Genomic DNA, 18,127 nt, shown 5'->3' with positions numbered 1-18,127 from the left:
GTTTAAGGCTCAGACACGGTTGAAGTAATTCGAAAAAACATTAAATAAATGAATAAATAAACAAATGAGGCAAGGTTTACAGGGCAGAGGCAGGTGTTTAGCCAACTGATCAACTTTGAGGTGCCGGTGTTTCACTCTAAGTGCTCCTTATGGCTCTATAGTGTATGCTTGCTGCCTCCAGACAATTTTATTCCACTTTCGGAAGGCTTTCTAGAAGAGAGGAAATAAATTGTATCTACATCAAACGTCGCTCTTAGCAAACCAGTCACATAAGCGTGGAAAACTTTGAGCACAATAAAATTAGGTCAAGGAAGATTACAAGATGGAGAGCAGATCACGTACCGCGTAACCATTTACTTGGGTAACGAAATATAAGAGATTAATAACAACTCTACTGTTACCGGTATATATATTCCGTCCTCTTTAACCTGGCCTAAAATTATCATATCTCCATCTTGAATTCTGATCTGTAACACGAGATAAACACATGAATATGATAGTGGTAGCAAAGAAGCGGTATGAAAAGCATGCAAAGCAGCTGTATTAATTTTATAACAATTACCTACGAGAAGAAAGCTGAAAACGGACAAAAATCTGCGCCTAGTTACGGTGAAAGAATTATAGTTAACTGTGGCAGGTCCTCCTTTCTTTTGCCCCTGCATGTTAAAAAAATAATGCCTAAAAATAAACACAACGTCAAATATTACTGCAGGAAAAAGGGTGAACCATCTTTACGCTAGTAGACGTTTCACTTACGGTTTTCATGCACGAGAGAGGAAACTTGTGCAACGAAACATGCAATAGCAGCAGCGCGTTTGATAAAACCCACAAGCTGTTCTTTTTAACTAGGTTTATAGTTGTCGTCTCTCCACCCTGAATGCTGATCTGTAACAAGAGACTATGGTAACGCTAGATTAGGGTGCCTCGTCACGAAAAACTATGGAAAGGATATGCTGAGCCATCGTATTGCCAAATTCTGCCACCGGGCTGCGAGAACTGACTGCAAAGACAGTCTCCGCCATGCTAAAATATTCGTAAATAGAACTACAGCTGTCGAATTTTTAGGAATTGTTTTCTTACTGGTTATTTACCAGGAAAGACAAGCTGTTCAAGTCTGTGATTCATAACAGTACAATATTTTACATTATATTTACCGATATTTATTATTTACTTTCATTCAGTTAGTAAAACACCAGTATACACTATTAGTAAGAGAGTAACCATGTGAATTGCATAGCTTACGTGTTTGTACTGTATTTGTGTTTTTGCATCTCACTCGACTTAACATCATACTGGTCGTCTAACATTATATAGATACAAATAGACAGACAAACACTGAGTAGACAGGTAAACATACAGACACACAGACAGACAGATTTACTGTGGGTATATCGTGGCATATGAAGCAAGAACTGTCACTATTGAAAGCTCTCGAGCCTTGGAACTAGCACTGCGACCTAGACTTCAGTAACCAATAAATAATACCGAATATAATATACTGCGTAGTACATGGCTAAGCCCTGGTTTACGTAATAGGAGACACGGATAACATACGCCATGGTCTCGCCATTACCGTTGGGAAGTGAACAGATGCCTGACTTGAAGGTGCGCGTGTAAGGGTTAAGTGTGACACGTGTTAATGTACAATTTTTTAACCCGTTCGATGAGTATGGACCCACTGAATAATAATAATAATAATCTCATTATCATAATTAGTACCGTAATTAGTTACCAAATTGCTGTTGCTACTGTTAATACAAAAGTAATACCAATGTAGTCTAGTTTCTCAGAAGTGCCAGCTCTTCCGTAGGAAATCACTAACGCTCAACAAGTTTGCATTTTAACAGTTAGGCTACAACAACTGATAAAAAAAAAAAAAATCTGCAGACTAACACCAGACTACTGTATATTGTTGATCTGAGAGAAATCTTAGTATTCAAAGAATGTATCTCCTTGATATCGGTGACGCATTCCACACTGTACTGATTTATTCTTAGTACGATACGATTCTATACACCTTAGATACGATTCTATTCACCTTAGGGGAAACTTGCAGTGATGTCATACAAGCTACACCAACTAAGTCATCAGTGTATTGACCAATGCAGTATCGGCCGTAGTTATCCCACATCTTATTCACACACAGGGATTATTCCCCCGTGTTAGACCTGGATAGATCATATAGCCTTGCTAGGGTTATGGGAGAGAGCTACCCCTTCCAGCAAAGGCAGATACCGTATACAGTACACGGGCGGGACGCCAAACTCTCCACCTCGCGATCTCGAGTCACACGCTCTACCACTGAGCCACCCCACTCCCCTTCACACATACAGATGGAGTGAGGCAGAATTCACAGAAAGCACAGGTATAGACGAAATATCAAGTTGCCCAGTGAAACGGGCCACAAAAGCTACAGGCTTTCGGAATCATGATTAAAACTCACAAACCCATGTCATGTACTCCTATGTAGCCTATACTTCATTCGTTTGGTTTAACTTCCGGATACCGCTCCTTCACCCACTTGTCATACACTACTACATTCTTGGCCCACCATGCCTCCCCTTACCTTCAAATTCGCCCATTTTATCAGTTTCATCACCCCAGCTGTAAATTTTAAATATGGCCATACCATGTAAAATGCCATTCTTTTACCGTCGATCGTCTTCCTGACTTCATTCTCTCCCGTGACCATATTTTATAACAGCTATATTGTAAGTAAAGGTAATGTGCTACTTACCTTTTGATGCACAATACTGGTTACATGATGGAACGCCTGGATATTAAACATCCCTCAAAATATTAAGAGTGGTTATCACAAAAGCTTGGAATGTTTACATGGCTCCTCGTGCTGCATTTTTCTCGTAAATTTCATATTCACAGGGATAAATATAACAATTTCTGCGCAGTTCTGTTCCAGGCGATAATATCAGTCAACATATTTAACAGATACTGAAAACATGCACTAAATTCTGAAAGAAATCTTCAATTTCGGAAGAGTACCTCGCACATAGCTTTACCACAACTCACAAGTCACTTTTTTGCGCCTGAAAATCAAATGAGTGTTGATATTGGCAGTCGTGAAAATTTTTTTTACATTAATGTTTGATATATTTGTAAATTACTAAATTTGCGTTATAACAGATCAAAAGTAATGTAATAGCCTATTGTATTCACAGACAGTAGAATTTTTAAAACCTATTTTAGAGTACGCCTACTCTGATTCTCATTTAAGCCTACGGTCGGTCTAGAGCAGTGGTTCCCAAACTTTTTCTGGTCGTTACCCACTTTTCATACATGATCCTTGTCCATGGCCCCCCTTCCCCAACCATAACCCATGACTACAGTGACTGTCTACACTACAGTCCTACACTCATCATGTCCATATAGAAATCACTCTAGCAAATCCTGTAATTTTATTGATTCCGTTTGTTATTTTCTCTTTTGTTAAGTATTAATAAAGAAATGTGTATTTTGTCTTAGCTGAATCTTATATAATTATTGAAATGGTACTAAAGGAGTAATAAAATACACATTTAAAAAATCCATACTTAGAGTAATTAAAAATTGCATTATTGCGAAAAGCTGTATAGCAATAAAAAAAAAAATTCACTGGATTGAAAAAGTGTATTAATCCCACGCAATTTGATCTGAACTTTGAATCTTACAAATCTGATAACTTTATAATTCTGAAATGATATGCTAACATAGTGAGTCATAATTATCTACCACAACCATGGCCTTCAATTGCGACACACCCACCTCCTCCCAGACCATTTGCTTCTGAACATTCATACCAGGTTCATTTTTCCTTCATTTGAATCCCCATTCCACTCAGTGTGAAGGGTGTTGTTGCAGATTATCAACAAGCTTCTTGATTCTTGGTTTTGTTTCACTTAAAGCACACCGTAGGTCATGCTTCACTTCAAGTCTGTTGCGATGTTTCGTTTTAATGTGGAGTAGTTGAGAGAATGCAGCCTCACATGAATAAGTTGATGAAAATGGTAGGAGGTGGCGAAAAGCCAAGTCACATAAGTTTGGGTATGAAGCTGCCATTGATGACCAAAATACTGAGAGAGATACAGTTTCAAACTTCATCCTGGCTCCTGAATCCTCCTGAAGTGTCAACAGCTCAGTTTGGGCATCATCACTGTCATCAGTAATGCATGTCACTGGAGCAGTGAAGGGGAACCTTACTAGCCGAGAAGTTAGGCTTTGGATATCTGGGAAGTATCTTTTAAATCCTCTCCACTGACTACCTACTCGCTAAACTCCTTCGGTTCAGGCTATGGCCCCCTACATTCTGATATATGGCCCCCAGTTTGGGAACCACTGGTCTAGAGCATCAGCTTTTGTCAGAAATCACTGTTCTGGATACACGATTATTATTTCTCTCTTCAATGACTTACTGTGCATTATTAAAGGGAATAAATTCCCCCTGGCTAAACCTTGATATATATAGCCCTGCTAGGTGATGGGAGAGCCCTACCTCTCCCGGCAAGGTAGCTACCCTGGCGGGGCGCGACCTCTCGATCCTATGGTCTCGAGTCAAATGCATTATTAAAGGAAATACTGTATTAGATTACTGGTGAGTACTTAACATGCAGCAATGATCTTCATGAGTCTCCACTGTGGAAGAACTCATGGAGAGTTAACACCCGATATTGTCGTATCCAGCAATAAACAACGTTGATATGATTTGAAATTAGTTTCTTTGGGAATTACGTAACAGCTCATGAGTGGTAAAAAAAAAAAAAAAATCCTAGCTAACAGAACCAAATATTCTTGGGCTGGGTGAATTTGCACCGATTTCCTTAACGGTGAAGTCAATACAACAGGTTTCTCAACCAGTGCTCTGAGCCTCCGACACCTCACATGCATCACCGGACAAAAATGAACTCGAGCTGAATGGGTATGATAGGTAATGCTATATAGGGAAAATAATTAGAGGTGCCATCTTGGAAGAAGTCCCTTTGGTTACTATTCAAATTTCCCCGATCTGACTACACTTCGCCATCAGCTGAAGTGAAATGGTTTAGGGTAATAGTTGTGCTACATTAGGAAAACAAAAACCTGGATTTAAGTGGTTTTCAAACTAGGAAAATAAAATCCACAGCGTTGTCAATGTTATGTTTTATTGTTTCACCGTCTTTGTTCCTGTTTTGAGGGTTTGGCGGGTGATCCTCCCTGCTGCCCTATACTGACCAGGTTGTGACCAGTCAGCTCATTCATCAAGTAGGCTACACATTCCAACCACTTTTAAACTTGAACTACATATTTTTAATCCTTCCTAACTCATTGTTTATTCACATAAGGGGAAGCCATCACAATGAATGGTAATATGATATACATCTCATCTTCTGCAAAGAACAAACTTTATATCTTATTCTTCCTTGCGTTACATGATTCTATTTAGCCCATGGCTTCTAGTAGCGAAAAGGTAAATTATGGAAGATCTAACATGAGCAGTAACAGCATAATCTTATCATTAATACACTAGTTTCTGGTCCGTTATTCCTCAAGAAATATAGAGGTACCCTATTTTTATGTGCATAAAGAAAATAAACATAATTTCCTTCGTAAAAATAAAAATTTGGCACATGGACTTTGGCACGAAGACGAATTTCTTTTTTCTTTAAGTAATAATGTATGTCAAATTAAATACTATATTCCGTAACAGGCAAAGCAAAATGTAAGACTCGTAACGAATGTACAACAGCAGTTTTGGCACAGTATATGGTATCCACTGTATGGGATAGGCTACCACAAACCTGAATAATTTCCTTATGAAAAGCCTTCTCATTAGCTCTAATAAAACAGCTTGATACCACAGATGTCCAAATACATTAGTATTACTGCTGACTTGTATAGTATGGTATATCAACAACTACAAACTTCAAACCATTTCACAATAAGTGCAGATACTCAAAGCCTACTGTATTCAACACAATGCTGACACCAATTATGTTCAAGTACTGTACTGCGATTACTTATGATGAACAGTATTTATATATTATGCTTTTAGCTACACACAATATTGATATTAGACATTCAGGTATTAAGATATTTCAGCGTGTTTTGGATGCTGCAGTAGGCTGGCGGCATTTAAAGAACTGCTAATTAGTCTTACACTGTCGGTACATGACTATATCGTTATATTGCTGTTGTAGCCTACTGATATAAGGGGCTATACTGTTGATCTTGTAGCCTACTGAAAGATCTGAGGCAGCAGGGGTGGCGGGTGCTCGTGGCCATCATCTGGGGCGGTAGGCCTAGTCTTTTGAGGGCTACTACTAAACACGGTAAAACTAGACTCCTAAGGCACAGAACCTCTCTTAAGTGGTACTTCTGGCCAGTTACACCCAAGGTATATTACGGTCCTGACATATTGGTGTTGACTCTTTAAACAATCATTTCATTTTGAAGACGTTGTTTACATTGTTATTGCCACCACTAAATTTTATTCAGTTTTAAAGGAATTTTTGAAATAAGAGAAATTAGATCTGGAGGGGTTAGATATAGTCTTCTGTTACTCACTCACCGCTTAAGCTCTGACGTAAGCAAACAAGTGGCAACAAAAATTATGATACCGGTATGTCATCGGATCAAAGAGGGTGAGGGATCTATACCAAGTAGTGATTTTTTTTCTTCTATTACTGCTGGTCAGAATGTTTTACTTCCAATAATTGCTACTGGCTCAAATGGCATACTGGGTGCCGTAAAAAGGAATTTATACCTACCATGGCCTCCTTTCCCTATTAAGTGACAGTCCAATAGCCTTTAGTTTACCTAGTTAATTTCCACGTTAAGACCATACTAGCCCCCAAGAAGAGATAGTCCCAGCCCCGGGTCGTGGTGGGCCTAGTATTCTTGACCTTCCTCTTCTTCCCCCTCGCCTTCGGCAGAGTCGAGTCCCACTTCTTCATAGTCCTTCTCCAGGGCAGCCAGATCCTCACGAGCCTCTGAAAACTCACCCTCTTCCATACCCTCACCAACATACCTGTGAAGAGATATTATTTAAATTCATCAACATTATCCTATCAAAATACAACCTTCCATTTACTCTCCAATCATTCAAAACACTTTTCTCTTCATGCCACGATAAAGATGCTTAGAGCACACGTTATCAATTAAGGAATTAAGCAGTAGACCCCACCTTGACAAGGGCCACTGGCTGATGTCAGCAAGTACCAGTTGCAGTGTCATACGTTCCAACAAAAGTCCTTGGTTTGGGGTATTGCCTTAATCTCCAAGAATGGGACTGCATGGCATAAAACTGCATCAGCAAGCCTTCGAATCATATTTTTAATTATGCCTTGGGGAAAAAAATCCACTCTCGTTATGAAAATACAACATATATTCACGCCATTAACTCAACAAACCTCAGTCCCTTTCCAGGGAAGATTTTCTTGGCATACCTGTGATCGAACTTCTCACATTTTCAATTATACCTTGAATTTCAAACATTTCTCTTCAGACCTTGGAAATACAACAATTCCACTCATACTAAAAATACAATACATACCGACGCCTATGGATCAAAATTTGGCGATCCAGATGTCTTACCAGTGAACGAATGCCCTCTTGGCATACATGAGGTCGAACTTGTGGTCCAGACGTGCCCAGGCCTCGGCAATGGCAGTGGTGTTGGACAGCATACAGACGGCACGGGCAACCTTAGCTAGGTCTCCCCCGGGAACCACAGTGGGAGGCTGGTAGTTGATGCCAACCTGGAAAGATGTTCACCAATTACTCTGTTTGCAAAGTGTCAGAAAATAGAAAATAGTCTGGCGGTGACGACAGAATAAGAGAAGTTGTCGCAATGAATGGTTATTGGAGATTGTTTATATGACAGAATAAGATCAGGAGGCTGTGAAATATGGTTAGAATGAAGGTTGCAACAATTAAGAATCAGCCCACCACTAAAAATACCTTTAAGCTAATGGGCCACCCTTCAATGAAATCGTCAAGATGATGAAGACAAGACTCAACCCACCACTTAAAAGTACCTTAAAGCTAATTGGACAACCTCCAATGAAAAAAGTGAAAATGATAGTTAAATAAAGCAAGATTATGATGAAGAAATTTGACCAGAATTATCATACTGTAGTTAGCTAGGATAAGAATGACCACAAAGAATAAAATGTTGCTACTCCTTTCAAACCTACCTTGAAACCAGTGGGGCACCAGTCAACGAACTGGATGGTGCGTTTGGTCTTGATGGCGGCGATGGCAGCGTTGACGTCCTTGGGCACCACATCACCTCGGAACAGAAGGCAGCACGCCATGTACTTGCCGTGGCGGGGGTCACATTTCACCATCTGGTGGCAGGAAAAGGTGGATAATATGAGAGAGACCATTGCAAGATTTAATAAAGAAACTAACGATCGGCAATTATAAGAAAAAGTTATAGTACCGCATAGGAAAATTTTATAATGTACAGTATGATACAGACCTTGTGAGAATTGACAGAAACTACCTATTGGCGATTAGGGTAATTAAACAGTCATAATACTGAATAGGATGATGAGATTATGATGATACGCATGAAATACAGGCCTTGAAAAATGTGAAAGGACTGACTATCAATTAGCAATTAAAGCTGAACAAGAAAGTCACAATACCGAATAAGTTATGATTGTTTCTTAATCCTGCTTTCCTTTTCTTTATCATTATCAGATATGAACGACCATATCAGCACTTATCTACCGGTTCAAAAAACATGTAGCTAGGTTACTGGCGATTCCTGCGATTGAGAGCTCCCCTTTTCATACCAAACATCATCTTGATTCCTTAAGGCATCCACTCAGTTAATCTTTCAGCTCTGCACTGTTTACTCTGCTCCCTTCCAACCTCCCGGCTCTCCACCTACCCTTTCTCCCTCTCAACTCTGCACTTTCTACTCTGCTCCCTTCCCACCTCCCGCCACTCTATCCATTTTTTCTTTCTCACCTGGTTGGCGGGCTCGAAACACGCATTAGTGATTTCAGCAACTGAGAGCTGCTCGTGGTATGCCTTTTCAGCGGAGATAACGGGTGCGTAAGTGACGAGGGGGAAGTGGATGCGAGGGTACGGCACAAGGTTGGTCTGGAACTCGGTCAGATCCACGTTCAGGGCACCATCGAACCTATGGATAGGCAGATAGGTTAGCATTCAACTCCTGTACTGCGATATTCAACCTTATGTAACATATCTACAAACGTTTTAATTACTGACAAGAGAAACGATACAGGATTTGTGGCATGAAATAGCTTACGAGTATAACCCGTCTCACTGGAATGGCTAAATTTACAGTGAATCTATGCAATCAACTAACTAAAAGTCTAGTTGGAACCGTTAAGGGTCAACATATTTCGCCAAAAAGCTTAATGATTAGTATGGCACCAGTCTAGAGTGAGGACACTGCATTCATACTTCTTTTAATTTCGAAGTTTGCAAGACATTTTATACTCAGTAAGAGCGTTAATGCTCCCAAACCCCTCCGCCGATACGTCTTAAAGTGAATAAAATCTGGTGATAACAAGGTACTAAGGTGGACAAAGCGACAAGACACACCGAAGAGAAGCAGTAATGGAGGACACAATCTGGCCAATGAGTCGGTTTAGGTTGGTGTAGGTGGGGCGCTCAATGTCCAGGTTCCTGCGGCAGATGTCATAAATGGCCTCGTTGTCAACCATGAAGGCGCAGTCTGAGTGTTCCAGGGTAGTGTGGGTGGTGAGGATGGAGTTGTACGGCTCAACGACGGCTGTGGCAACCTAGGGAGAGACGATCCACATTATATATACAGTACAGTACTCAAATTTATGTGTGTGTAGACATAACTTTACATATATCCACAGTATGTATGAAAATTTTTTTGCACAAGTGTCAGGATGATAAAGAAGATGTACGGCCTTAACGACGGTTGTTAATCTGAGAAGAGGTGATCCAGGTAATACATACTGTACTCAAATTATGTGTAGATTATTCAAGGTGACGTCTACACTATACTAAATAGTTGCAAGTGTTTGAGTGGTAATGAATGAGCTGGGCTGTTTCACGATGGCTGTGGGTGAGGTTATACTCAAATATGAATCCTATCATAGATTGATAAGAGAAGCCTGTTGTTGTTAAATGTATGTATTAGTTACTGACTTGCATTTAAATATATGTGGACAGCCGTAGCTCTAGATATGAAGGCCCAGGATAAGTGTTCAATGGTGGAAATGATTGGGATTCTATATACAGGCAAACTAATATATCCACACACATACACACAATTAGCTATATATATAAAGCAACTGACTGAGTTTAACGGTAGAGGTGTTGGGCTGGGCATGACCAGTTAGACATTACCTGAGGGGCGGGGTAGATGGCAAACTCCAGCTTACTCTTCTTGCCGTAGTCCACACTGAGGCGCTCCATCAGAAGGGAGGTGAACCCAGACCCGGTGCCCCCGCCGAAGGAGTGGAAGATGAGGAACCCTTGAAGACCTGGAGTAAATGAAAGGGTTAGCAACGGTAAATGCCTCAGGGAACGGACTGCCTATAGCTTATGCTCAGAGTAATTCGGGAAAAAAAGTAAGTTATCTCCTCAATAAGGTGACTTTTTCTTTTTTCAATCATGTAACCACTAGATGATTTTATTCAGCTTAGGAAAATCCCGCATCAGTGAATGGGTTAATGTAGGCCATATCCAAAGGCTAGTTTGGACATCCATAAACTGAATTGTCTAAAAAAAACTGTAGTAGTTTAACAATAAATAAATAAATAAGCAATAATACGTCATCGAACTCAAAGGCCTATACATCTAATCATCCACCATTTCACTCCTTACCCTTCCCTACTCATGTATGCTCACCTGTGCACTGATCGGCCAGCTTGCGGACCTTCTCCAGCACAACGTCCACGATCTCCTTGCCAATGGTGTAGTGGCCACGGGCGTAGTTGTTGGCGGCATCTTCCTTCCCCGTGATCAACTGCTCGGGGTGGAAGAGCGCACGGTAGGTTCCTGTCCGCACTTCATCTGTGGGGGAGAGAGGGCAAGTTTAGTCTTCATAATGTCAAGGCTCTACTAAGTTCTACTAGGTTTCTTTAGAACCCGTAGCGTCTTCCACATTAACACGCACACTAGTTCACTATATGGGAATGCTGCTGAGTTATACTTCTGTCCCCTCTCTTTCTCTCTCCTGGATCCTACCTCACCCCACCTCTAAAGGGGGATACTGATCTGCAAAATTATCAAGTTGCTGATGAACTTAAACACCATCAAACCCAGGAGGCAATGAAGGCAAAAGAATTTTCTCAGCCTAGCCGGATCTTGTTACGAAAAAATAAAAATACATAAACATAAGTACAGTTACAAACAGGCAATCTTATAATACTTTTCTTACCAACATGAAGGACTCAAGTTATGTTTCAATGGACTATGGATGGATGGATCGATGAAGGCAATTGATTAGGCAGGACCAAAGAGTGAAGTGGCTAAAGAATGAAGTGGAGGAGGGCTTGAAGAAGAGGAAGAAGGGGGTGCAGTGAATAGTGGATGGTGGTAGGGAGTGGAAGGAGTGTGAAGTACAAGATACTGGAATATGTTGTGTTACATCATGACAATACACTTATAAACCTTACTAAGTGGTAGTTTTACTGATAATTCATTTAACTAAAGAAAATAAGAATAGGAGAGTAAAGGAACCACCCACTGAGAGAGAGAGAGAGAGAGAGAGAGAGGCCCCCTTTAAGGTATTGATCCTGGCACTCTGCTTTCCATGTCTGGTCTCCGTCCCACTCATCTACCCCCCCCCCCACTCGCCTGTCTCCATTCACTTATTTCACTTCCGTTGGTCCCACTTTATCATGTATTTTTTTCCCCTCTCCTCCCATATTCCTCTCATGTCTAGACTTCCATCACTATTTTAAATTTTTTCATTATTCTTTCTTCTCTCCGTGCCTGTTTTCATTACTTATTTCACCTCCCAGCTTTCCTAATTTACCACTTTTATTATCAAGGGGCTGTAGTGAACGAATGCAAATATACCGTCGAAACAAATTGCGTTTTAGGGTCCCCAGTCCAGCACCCACGGCATCATACAAACCACATTTTCTTTCTTCCAATTGGATGGAGTGAAGTATATGAGAGTGGCGGGTGTGAGCTGCGAGCAGTCGGGGGACAGGGCGACATGGAGGCAATTTGTTTGTGGTCACCCCTTACGGGATTAAGGTGTCTGGCAATAGCTAGATAGATAAATAGACAATAGGATCAGAGGATGTAAGGGCGGGATATACGGGTCTAACACTCACCAATCACCGAAGGCTCAAGGTCAACGAAGACTGCCCTAGGTACGTGTTTTCCTGAGCCAGTCTCGCTGAAGAACGTGTTGAAGGAGTCGTCGCCGCCGCCCACCGTCTTATCGGAGGGCATCTGACCGTCAGGCTGGATGCCATGTTCCAGGCAGTACAGTTCCCAGCATGCGTTGCCGATCTGCACGCCCGCCTGGCCAACGTGGACGCTGATGCACTCACGCTGGCAAAAGGGAAGGGGCATCTGAATTCAGCAATTTGAGGTATAAATACGATATAGATAAAAACACAGAGGGAGGGGAAGCAGGTCCAAGAAAATATCAGTTCAAGTTGACAAAAAACAAATACGAAGAAGGGGAGGGGGGGGGGCTGCTCCAAGAAAACATACCAGTACAAGCTTACGGAGACTAAACACGAACCCAGATGATGGGAGACGATTGATAACAATGGACGGGGATGCAGCTCAAGTGCATGAGGATGTGGCTTTTATAGGATGGATCGCAGCTACATGTTTTGTTCTCCACCAATATATCACCTAAATAAATAAACCCCCCCCCCCCCAAAAAAAAAAAAAAAAAAAAATCGGGCCCCTGGAAGTACCGTAAATAGGTTGAGGGAAAAAAAATGAAAAGATGGATATTCACTTGTCATCTTTGGCTTTGCATGAAGAACAAGGTGAGTGCAGGATTATATTTTTTGCTATAAAGAGGGGAAAATAAATCAAATCTACCTTATAAAAAATCATATATTGTTATGAACCCCAACCCTGATGTGCCACGCCCGACTGCAGCATATGGCGCCGCAATACGTCAATACGGCCACTTCAGTAATGAGTCACACGGGCATCACCTTTATCTATAAACTACTTTAATTTTAACTTGGTCTAAATTTGCCACGCCTCCATCATGAATGACAACCTGTAACAATAAGTACTTAAAATATGATGCACGTTTTACTATATTCTTTTATTTTTGTCCCCGAGTCGTGAAAACAGTGCTAAAGGACGCAAATTTGGGACAAAGTAAAATAACTATAGACAGACTAAGGGCGTAAATGAGTTCGTTTAACATCTCACTTCTGCTACTTAATTTCCTTTGCTGTCTAATGTTCCTAAGCTGAGAGAAGCCTTGTATATTTTTCTGCCTATTACTTCATTTCTACTCTTCACTTAGCTCTACTGGTTAATATTACTGGGCTGAGACGCTTGGTTTATTCTCTGCCTCACATTTCACCTCTAGTACTCCACACTAACCTAAGCTGGCAAATATTCCGAATCTGAGAAGCTTAGTGTGTTTCTCTGCCTACAAATGACTAATATGATGCGTCTGGGAGGGGGGAGTGACAGTCATGCCCAGGTAGACAGTTTCCAGAAAATAAAGGAAAAATGACACTCCATTGTTCACTTTAACCCCTTACAGTATATGTTATCTTCGTACGTCTTTGTAGTGAAGGGGTTACATCTACTTTTAAAACTTCCGCAAAACAAAATAAAATAAAAATAATATGGCAAGTAGGAAGAATAAAATGAAACCTCCCAGTAGTAAAGGAGTAACGTCAAAGTCCCTACCCCCTTCTAAAAATAATAAACCTGGCAGCTAAAAAAAAAGTTAAAGTATTATACAAGTTTCCAATACCTCCCCTAAACAAGATAAATTAATTAGGTAGAATAAAAGATTAAATCAAAACTACCAGTCCAGTTTGGTTGACATCTGATACCGTGTGGGGGGGGGGGTCATTACAGTGAGTGCTGACTAAGTAATGAGGGCGTGGCTCAGCAGAGGGGAGGGGGGCAATTGAGAGAGAGAGAGAGAGAGAGAGAGAGAAATATAAAAGGAGTGTAAGAATGGAGAGGCTCTTTCGGGCTATCGATTTTTCCATTTGGTGAGTCATCCTTTCCCTCCTCTCTTAATCCCTCCAGATCACACCACCCTTCCCCTCTTAACCTCTTTAGCTAATACGATGACAACCAAACCTAACCAGCCAAACCTGGCCTAACAAATATTTACCATACCTGTGTTGGTGTTGACTGGTACGATATGACCCATCCCGACCCGAAAAAAAAAAAAAAATCCTTTACTTTTGCCATGAAGACAACTCTGATGTATTTTTTTTTTTTTTTTTTTTTTTTAAGCTTCACTTTGGAAAATCAACTGAGAGGCACCTTTCAAAATTGAACATTAAACAGAAGGAATGGTCGGATTTAAAGTCACACTAAATACCATGTATAACGAAATATGGCTGCAGTAACCAAATGATACATATAAAATTACTGGATGCATCAGCCTACTTAGCCTATACCGAGTAGAAGTATACATGCCTGGAGTACTGTGCCCACTGCTCCCTACTCAAAGATTACAATAGCATGGTATCAGGGAAAAAAGTCATGGGTATGTGGAAATACTGAAAACAACCCACTACTCATCACTTTAGTCAGTCTCCCACATTATCACAGGTAGTCAGGTACTCGTGGGCCGCCTACATGTTGTGGCACATATAACCGGGCGGCTTTGTTAGCCTGTTTTTGTATGTGTCCCTCAGCTACTTTCCTCTCGAAAAGATGGTGGACTGGCAGAGGAGTAAACTGGGCCTGAGTTCACGTTTCAGATAAGCACGGGACCAGAACAATATCAAATAGCCTCGAGGCGTGCGATATCCGGGCCTGGTTATACAATCGTCCCTCCACTACTTCCTAATCCCTGAATGGAGGATGGGCTGGCAGATGTGCAAACTGAACCGGCCATCCATAGAGTCCACGTTTCAGAACATAAGGCACAGCAAAATCACAAATATAGGCGTACTGATTGCAACAAGCATTATTTACGGGCTGATTGTACTTGTAACTGACAAAACTGACCCCTGGATGATTTTCCAACAAAAATCACCCAGATATAATCTTCAATACTGTTGGCTGGAGCAGCGTAGAGCTGTGGAAATATCTAATGGTCTAAAGGTATTATATGTACCGTATATACACACATACAGTATATATATATCCATCCATCCATCATCCAATCCTACATTGCCCCATGAGGAGCGTGGGAGCCCGGGGCTAGGCAGCTGGTCCCGACATTTAAGATAAGTGAAGTATATATATATATATATATATATATATATATATATATATATATATATATATATATATATATATATATATATATATATATATATATATATATATAATTTTGAGCAATCCTACATACAAGGCACTTATATGCATGTTTACATAAATTTATTAAATGGGCTTGCAGCTGTTTATTACACATTATCTCACTGTTTTCCGAAAGCACTGGAGGTAGTAAATCGTGTATTTACCAGTGTACTAATAGGTACCAATTAGCCTGCATTAGTATGCCAGCCGAGCCCCCCAGATTTAAAATTATACATGCGACAAGTGCAGCCTCATCTTCCCACAATCTTGCACGGCCATGCTATTTCAAATTTGAGTTAATCGTGTGCGCGGCGTTAACGAACTTCAAACCGGCATCCTCGTGAGTGGTTTGATAAATCTAGGATACTGACAGAAAAGCGATATATCTTCCCATCTATATGGCACAAATGAACTGAAATGCAATTAATTTATACGGCACTACTCACCATTGTTGCTTAATTAAGGGTTTTCGAGATACGGTGGACTGGTGAGGAGCGACTGATGACTCTCCCGCGCCAAGACCGACTGTGACGGGGAACGCTGCGCCCTCTGGGTTTAAATAGTCTCACCCCGCCAGCCAGTCACGTGACCCACCCCGCCCTGCCACTGCAGACGACGCTGACGGAGGGAGGAGGGATGGAGGGATGTGGAGGTAACGGGGGAAGGATAGAGGATGGGGGAGAGAGAGGGAACAGAGAACACAGAGATGGACGGAGGGGAGGATGGAAGGAGAAAGGAAGGCAGGGAGGGAGGGACATTGAGAGGGAGAAAGGAGGGAATGGAGGAAGAGGGTGTGGGATAGTTTTTTTTTTTTTTTTTTCCGACTCTGAGCAAAGGCTTCAGGGCCTCTCCCCAGGGCATATCCCCAAGGCCCAGTTGTCCTCGTGGAGCAGTGTATAATTGTTTGTGAGATGGATAGCAAGATAAAATGAAGGGAAGAGGGTGAGGGAGGGAGGGAAAAGGGATAGACGCAAGGGAATAGGGAGAGGGAAAAAGAAGAGGGAGGGAATCGATGGAAGAAAAGGGATGGAAGGAGGAGGGGATGAAGCAGGGAGAGGCAGAGGGAGGAAAAGAGAGAAACAGAAGGGAACATCATGAGAGAGAGAGAGGGAGGGAGGGAGGGAGGGAGAGAGAGAGAGAGAGAGAGAGAAAGATGAGTGGGGTGAACGAAGGGAATATAAACATGATAGGACATGAAAGGTATAAAGAATAACAGGAAGAAAATAAATAATGGAGGTAAAACCACAGGAATTCGAGAAAATTATGGAGGAGGAGGAGGAAAGAGGAGAGAGAGGAGGGAAAGAAGGAGAGAGAGGAGAGAAAACAGGAGATAGGAAGGAACTGAGGAAGGGGAAAGAAAGAGGGAGAGAAGGAAAGATGGGAGAAGAAAGAGAAAAGAGATAAAGGAAAGAGAAAGATAAGGAAGAGACGGAAGAAAGATATGAGGAGAGAAGAAGGGAAGAGACGAAGGAACAAAAGAGGAAAAATATAAGAGAATGGACGAGGGAGGGAGGAAAAGATACAGGAAAAGACGAGATGGAAGGAAACTGGTGAGGGAAAGGGGGAGGAATAACACAAAAAGCAAATACACATAACGTAAAGACATGCAGAGCTGGAATGAAATACATGATTGAGTTAAATACACGAGAGAGAGAGAGAGAGAGAGAGAGAGAGAGAGAGAGAGAGGAGGGAAAGAACAAATAAATTTAGAAGAAATGAGAGAGAGAGAGAGAGAGAGAGAGAGAGAGAGAGAGAGAGAGAGAGAGAGAGAGAGAGAGAGAGAGAGGGAGGAGGGAAAGAACAAATAAATTTAGAAGAAATGAGAGAGAGAGAGAGAGAGAGAGAGAGAGAGAGAGAGAGAGAGAGAGAGAGAGAGAGAGAGAGAGAAAGAATAAATAAATTTAGAAGAAATGAGAGAGAGAGAGAGAGAGAGAGAGAGAGAGAGAGAGAGAGAGGGAGAGAGATCCAAGAACTTTGACCTCCTTTGACCTTTGACCTTAAATTGTTGGAAAATATTGGAAACTATCTTTCAGTTTTTTTTTTTCTGCTAAAACTAAAACGTATGGCTGAAGGGTGGTGGTGTGGTGTGTGGTGTTGACAGTGGTAATGGTGGTGATGGTGGTAGTGGTGATAGTGGCGATGGTGGTGGTGGTGATGGTGATAGAATGAGATGGTACTGTGTTGGTCGTGATGGTGAAAAATGGTGAAGTATTAGCAGGGGTGGTGGTGGTAATAGCAGTGGTTATGACAGTGGTGACGGTGATAATGGTGACGATGGTGGTGGGAACTGGAGAGGGAGGAGGAGGGGAGGGAGGGATGCGGTTGCTGAGGAAACGTGCCAAAATCGATGATTCTCTCTACCCTCCCTCCCTCCTTTTTCCTCCCTCTCCTTCCCCCTGCCCACTCCTCCCTCCTTTCTCCTTCCTTCCACCCTCCTTTCTCTTCCCTCCCCCCCTCCCTTTTTCCCTCCTTCTCCTCCCCTCCATCGCTCCTTCCTTCTCTCCACCCTCCTCCTTCCCTACCTCTTCCCTAATCCCTCCCTCCCCTAGCTTCTCTTCTCCATCACTACGGCAAATTTCTTAATTTGCTCCCCCTCTCCCTACATCGCCTCGCCTCATTATTTGTCTCTTCCCTTCCCCCTCTCTGTAAGTAGCCTACATGCTGCAACATTTAATCTCTCTCTCTCTCTCTCTCTCTCTCTCTC

The 18,127-nt window shown here is 41.7% G+C and overlaps 1 protein-coding gene across 2 annotated transcripts; it reads right to left on the bottom strand.

The window, feature by feature from the left end:
- Window positions 1-6,600: 6,600 nt before the first annotated feature.
- Window positions 6,601-15,945, bottom strand: LOC145399518 (tubulin alpha-1D chain). 2 transcript variants are annotated; one of them, XM_080272124.1, is made up of 9 exons: window positions 15,870-15,945; window positions 12,276-12,498; window positions 10,837-11,001; window positions 10,333-10,469; window positions 9,553-9,752; window positions 8,950-9,124; window positions 8,166-8,318; window positions 7,564-7,727; window positions 6,601-6,997 (listed from the first exon to the last, which is right to left on the bottom strand). In XM_080272124.1, the coding sequence occupies exons 1-9, from the start codon at window positions 15,870-15,872 to the stop codon at window positions 6,859-6,861; spliced, it is 1,359 nt and encodes a 452-aa protein (XP_080128250.1). In that variant the 5' UTR covers window positions 15,873-15,945; the 3' UTR covers window positions 6,601-6,858. The 2 variants fall into 2 exon arrangements, with proteins under 2 accessions (XP_080128250.1, XP_080128249.1); XM_080272123.1 differs by lacking the exon at window positions 15,870-15,945 and having other exon boundaries at window positions 12,276-12,519.
- Window positions 15,946-18,127: the final 2,182 nt, after the last annotated feature.

Source organism: Coenobita brevimanus, chromosome 49 (assembly GCF_032717465.1).
Source record: "Coenobita brevimanus isolate Jiangsu-jjx chromosome 49, ASM3271746v2, whole genome shotgun sequence".
Lineage (NCBI taxonomy): Eukaryota > Metazoa > Arthropoda > Malacostraca > Decapoda > Coenobitidae > Coenobita > Coenobita brevimanus.
This window is presented reverse-complemented; position numbering and strand designations above follow the sequence as displayed.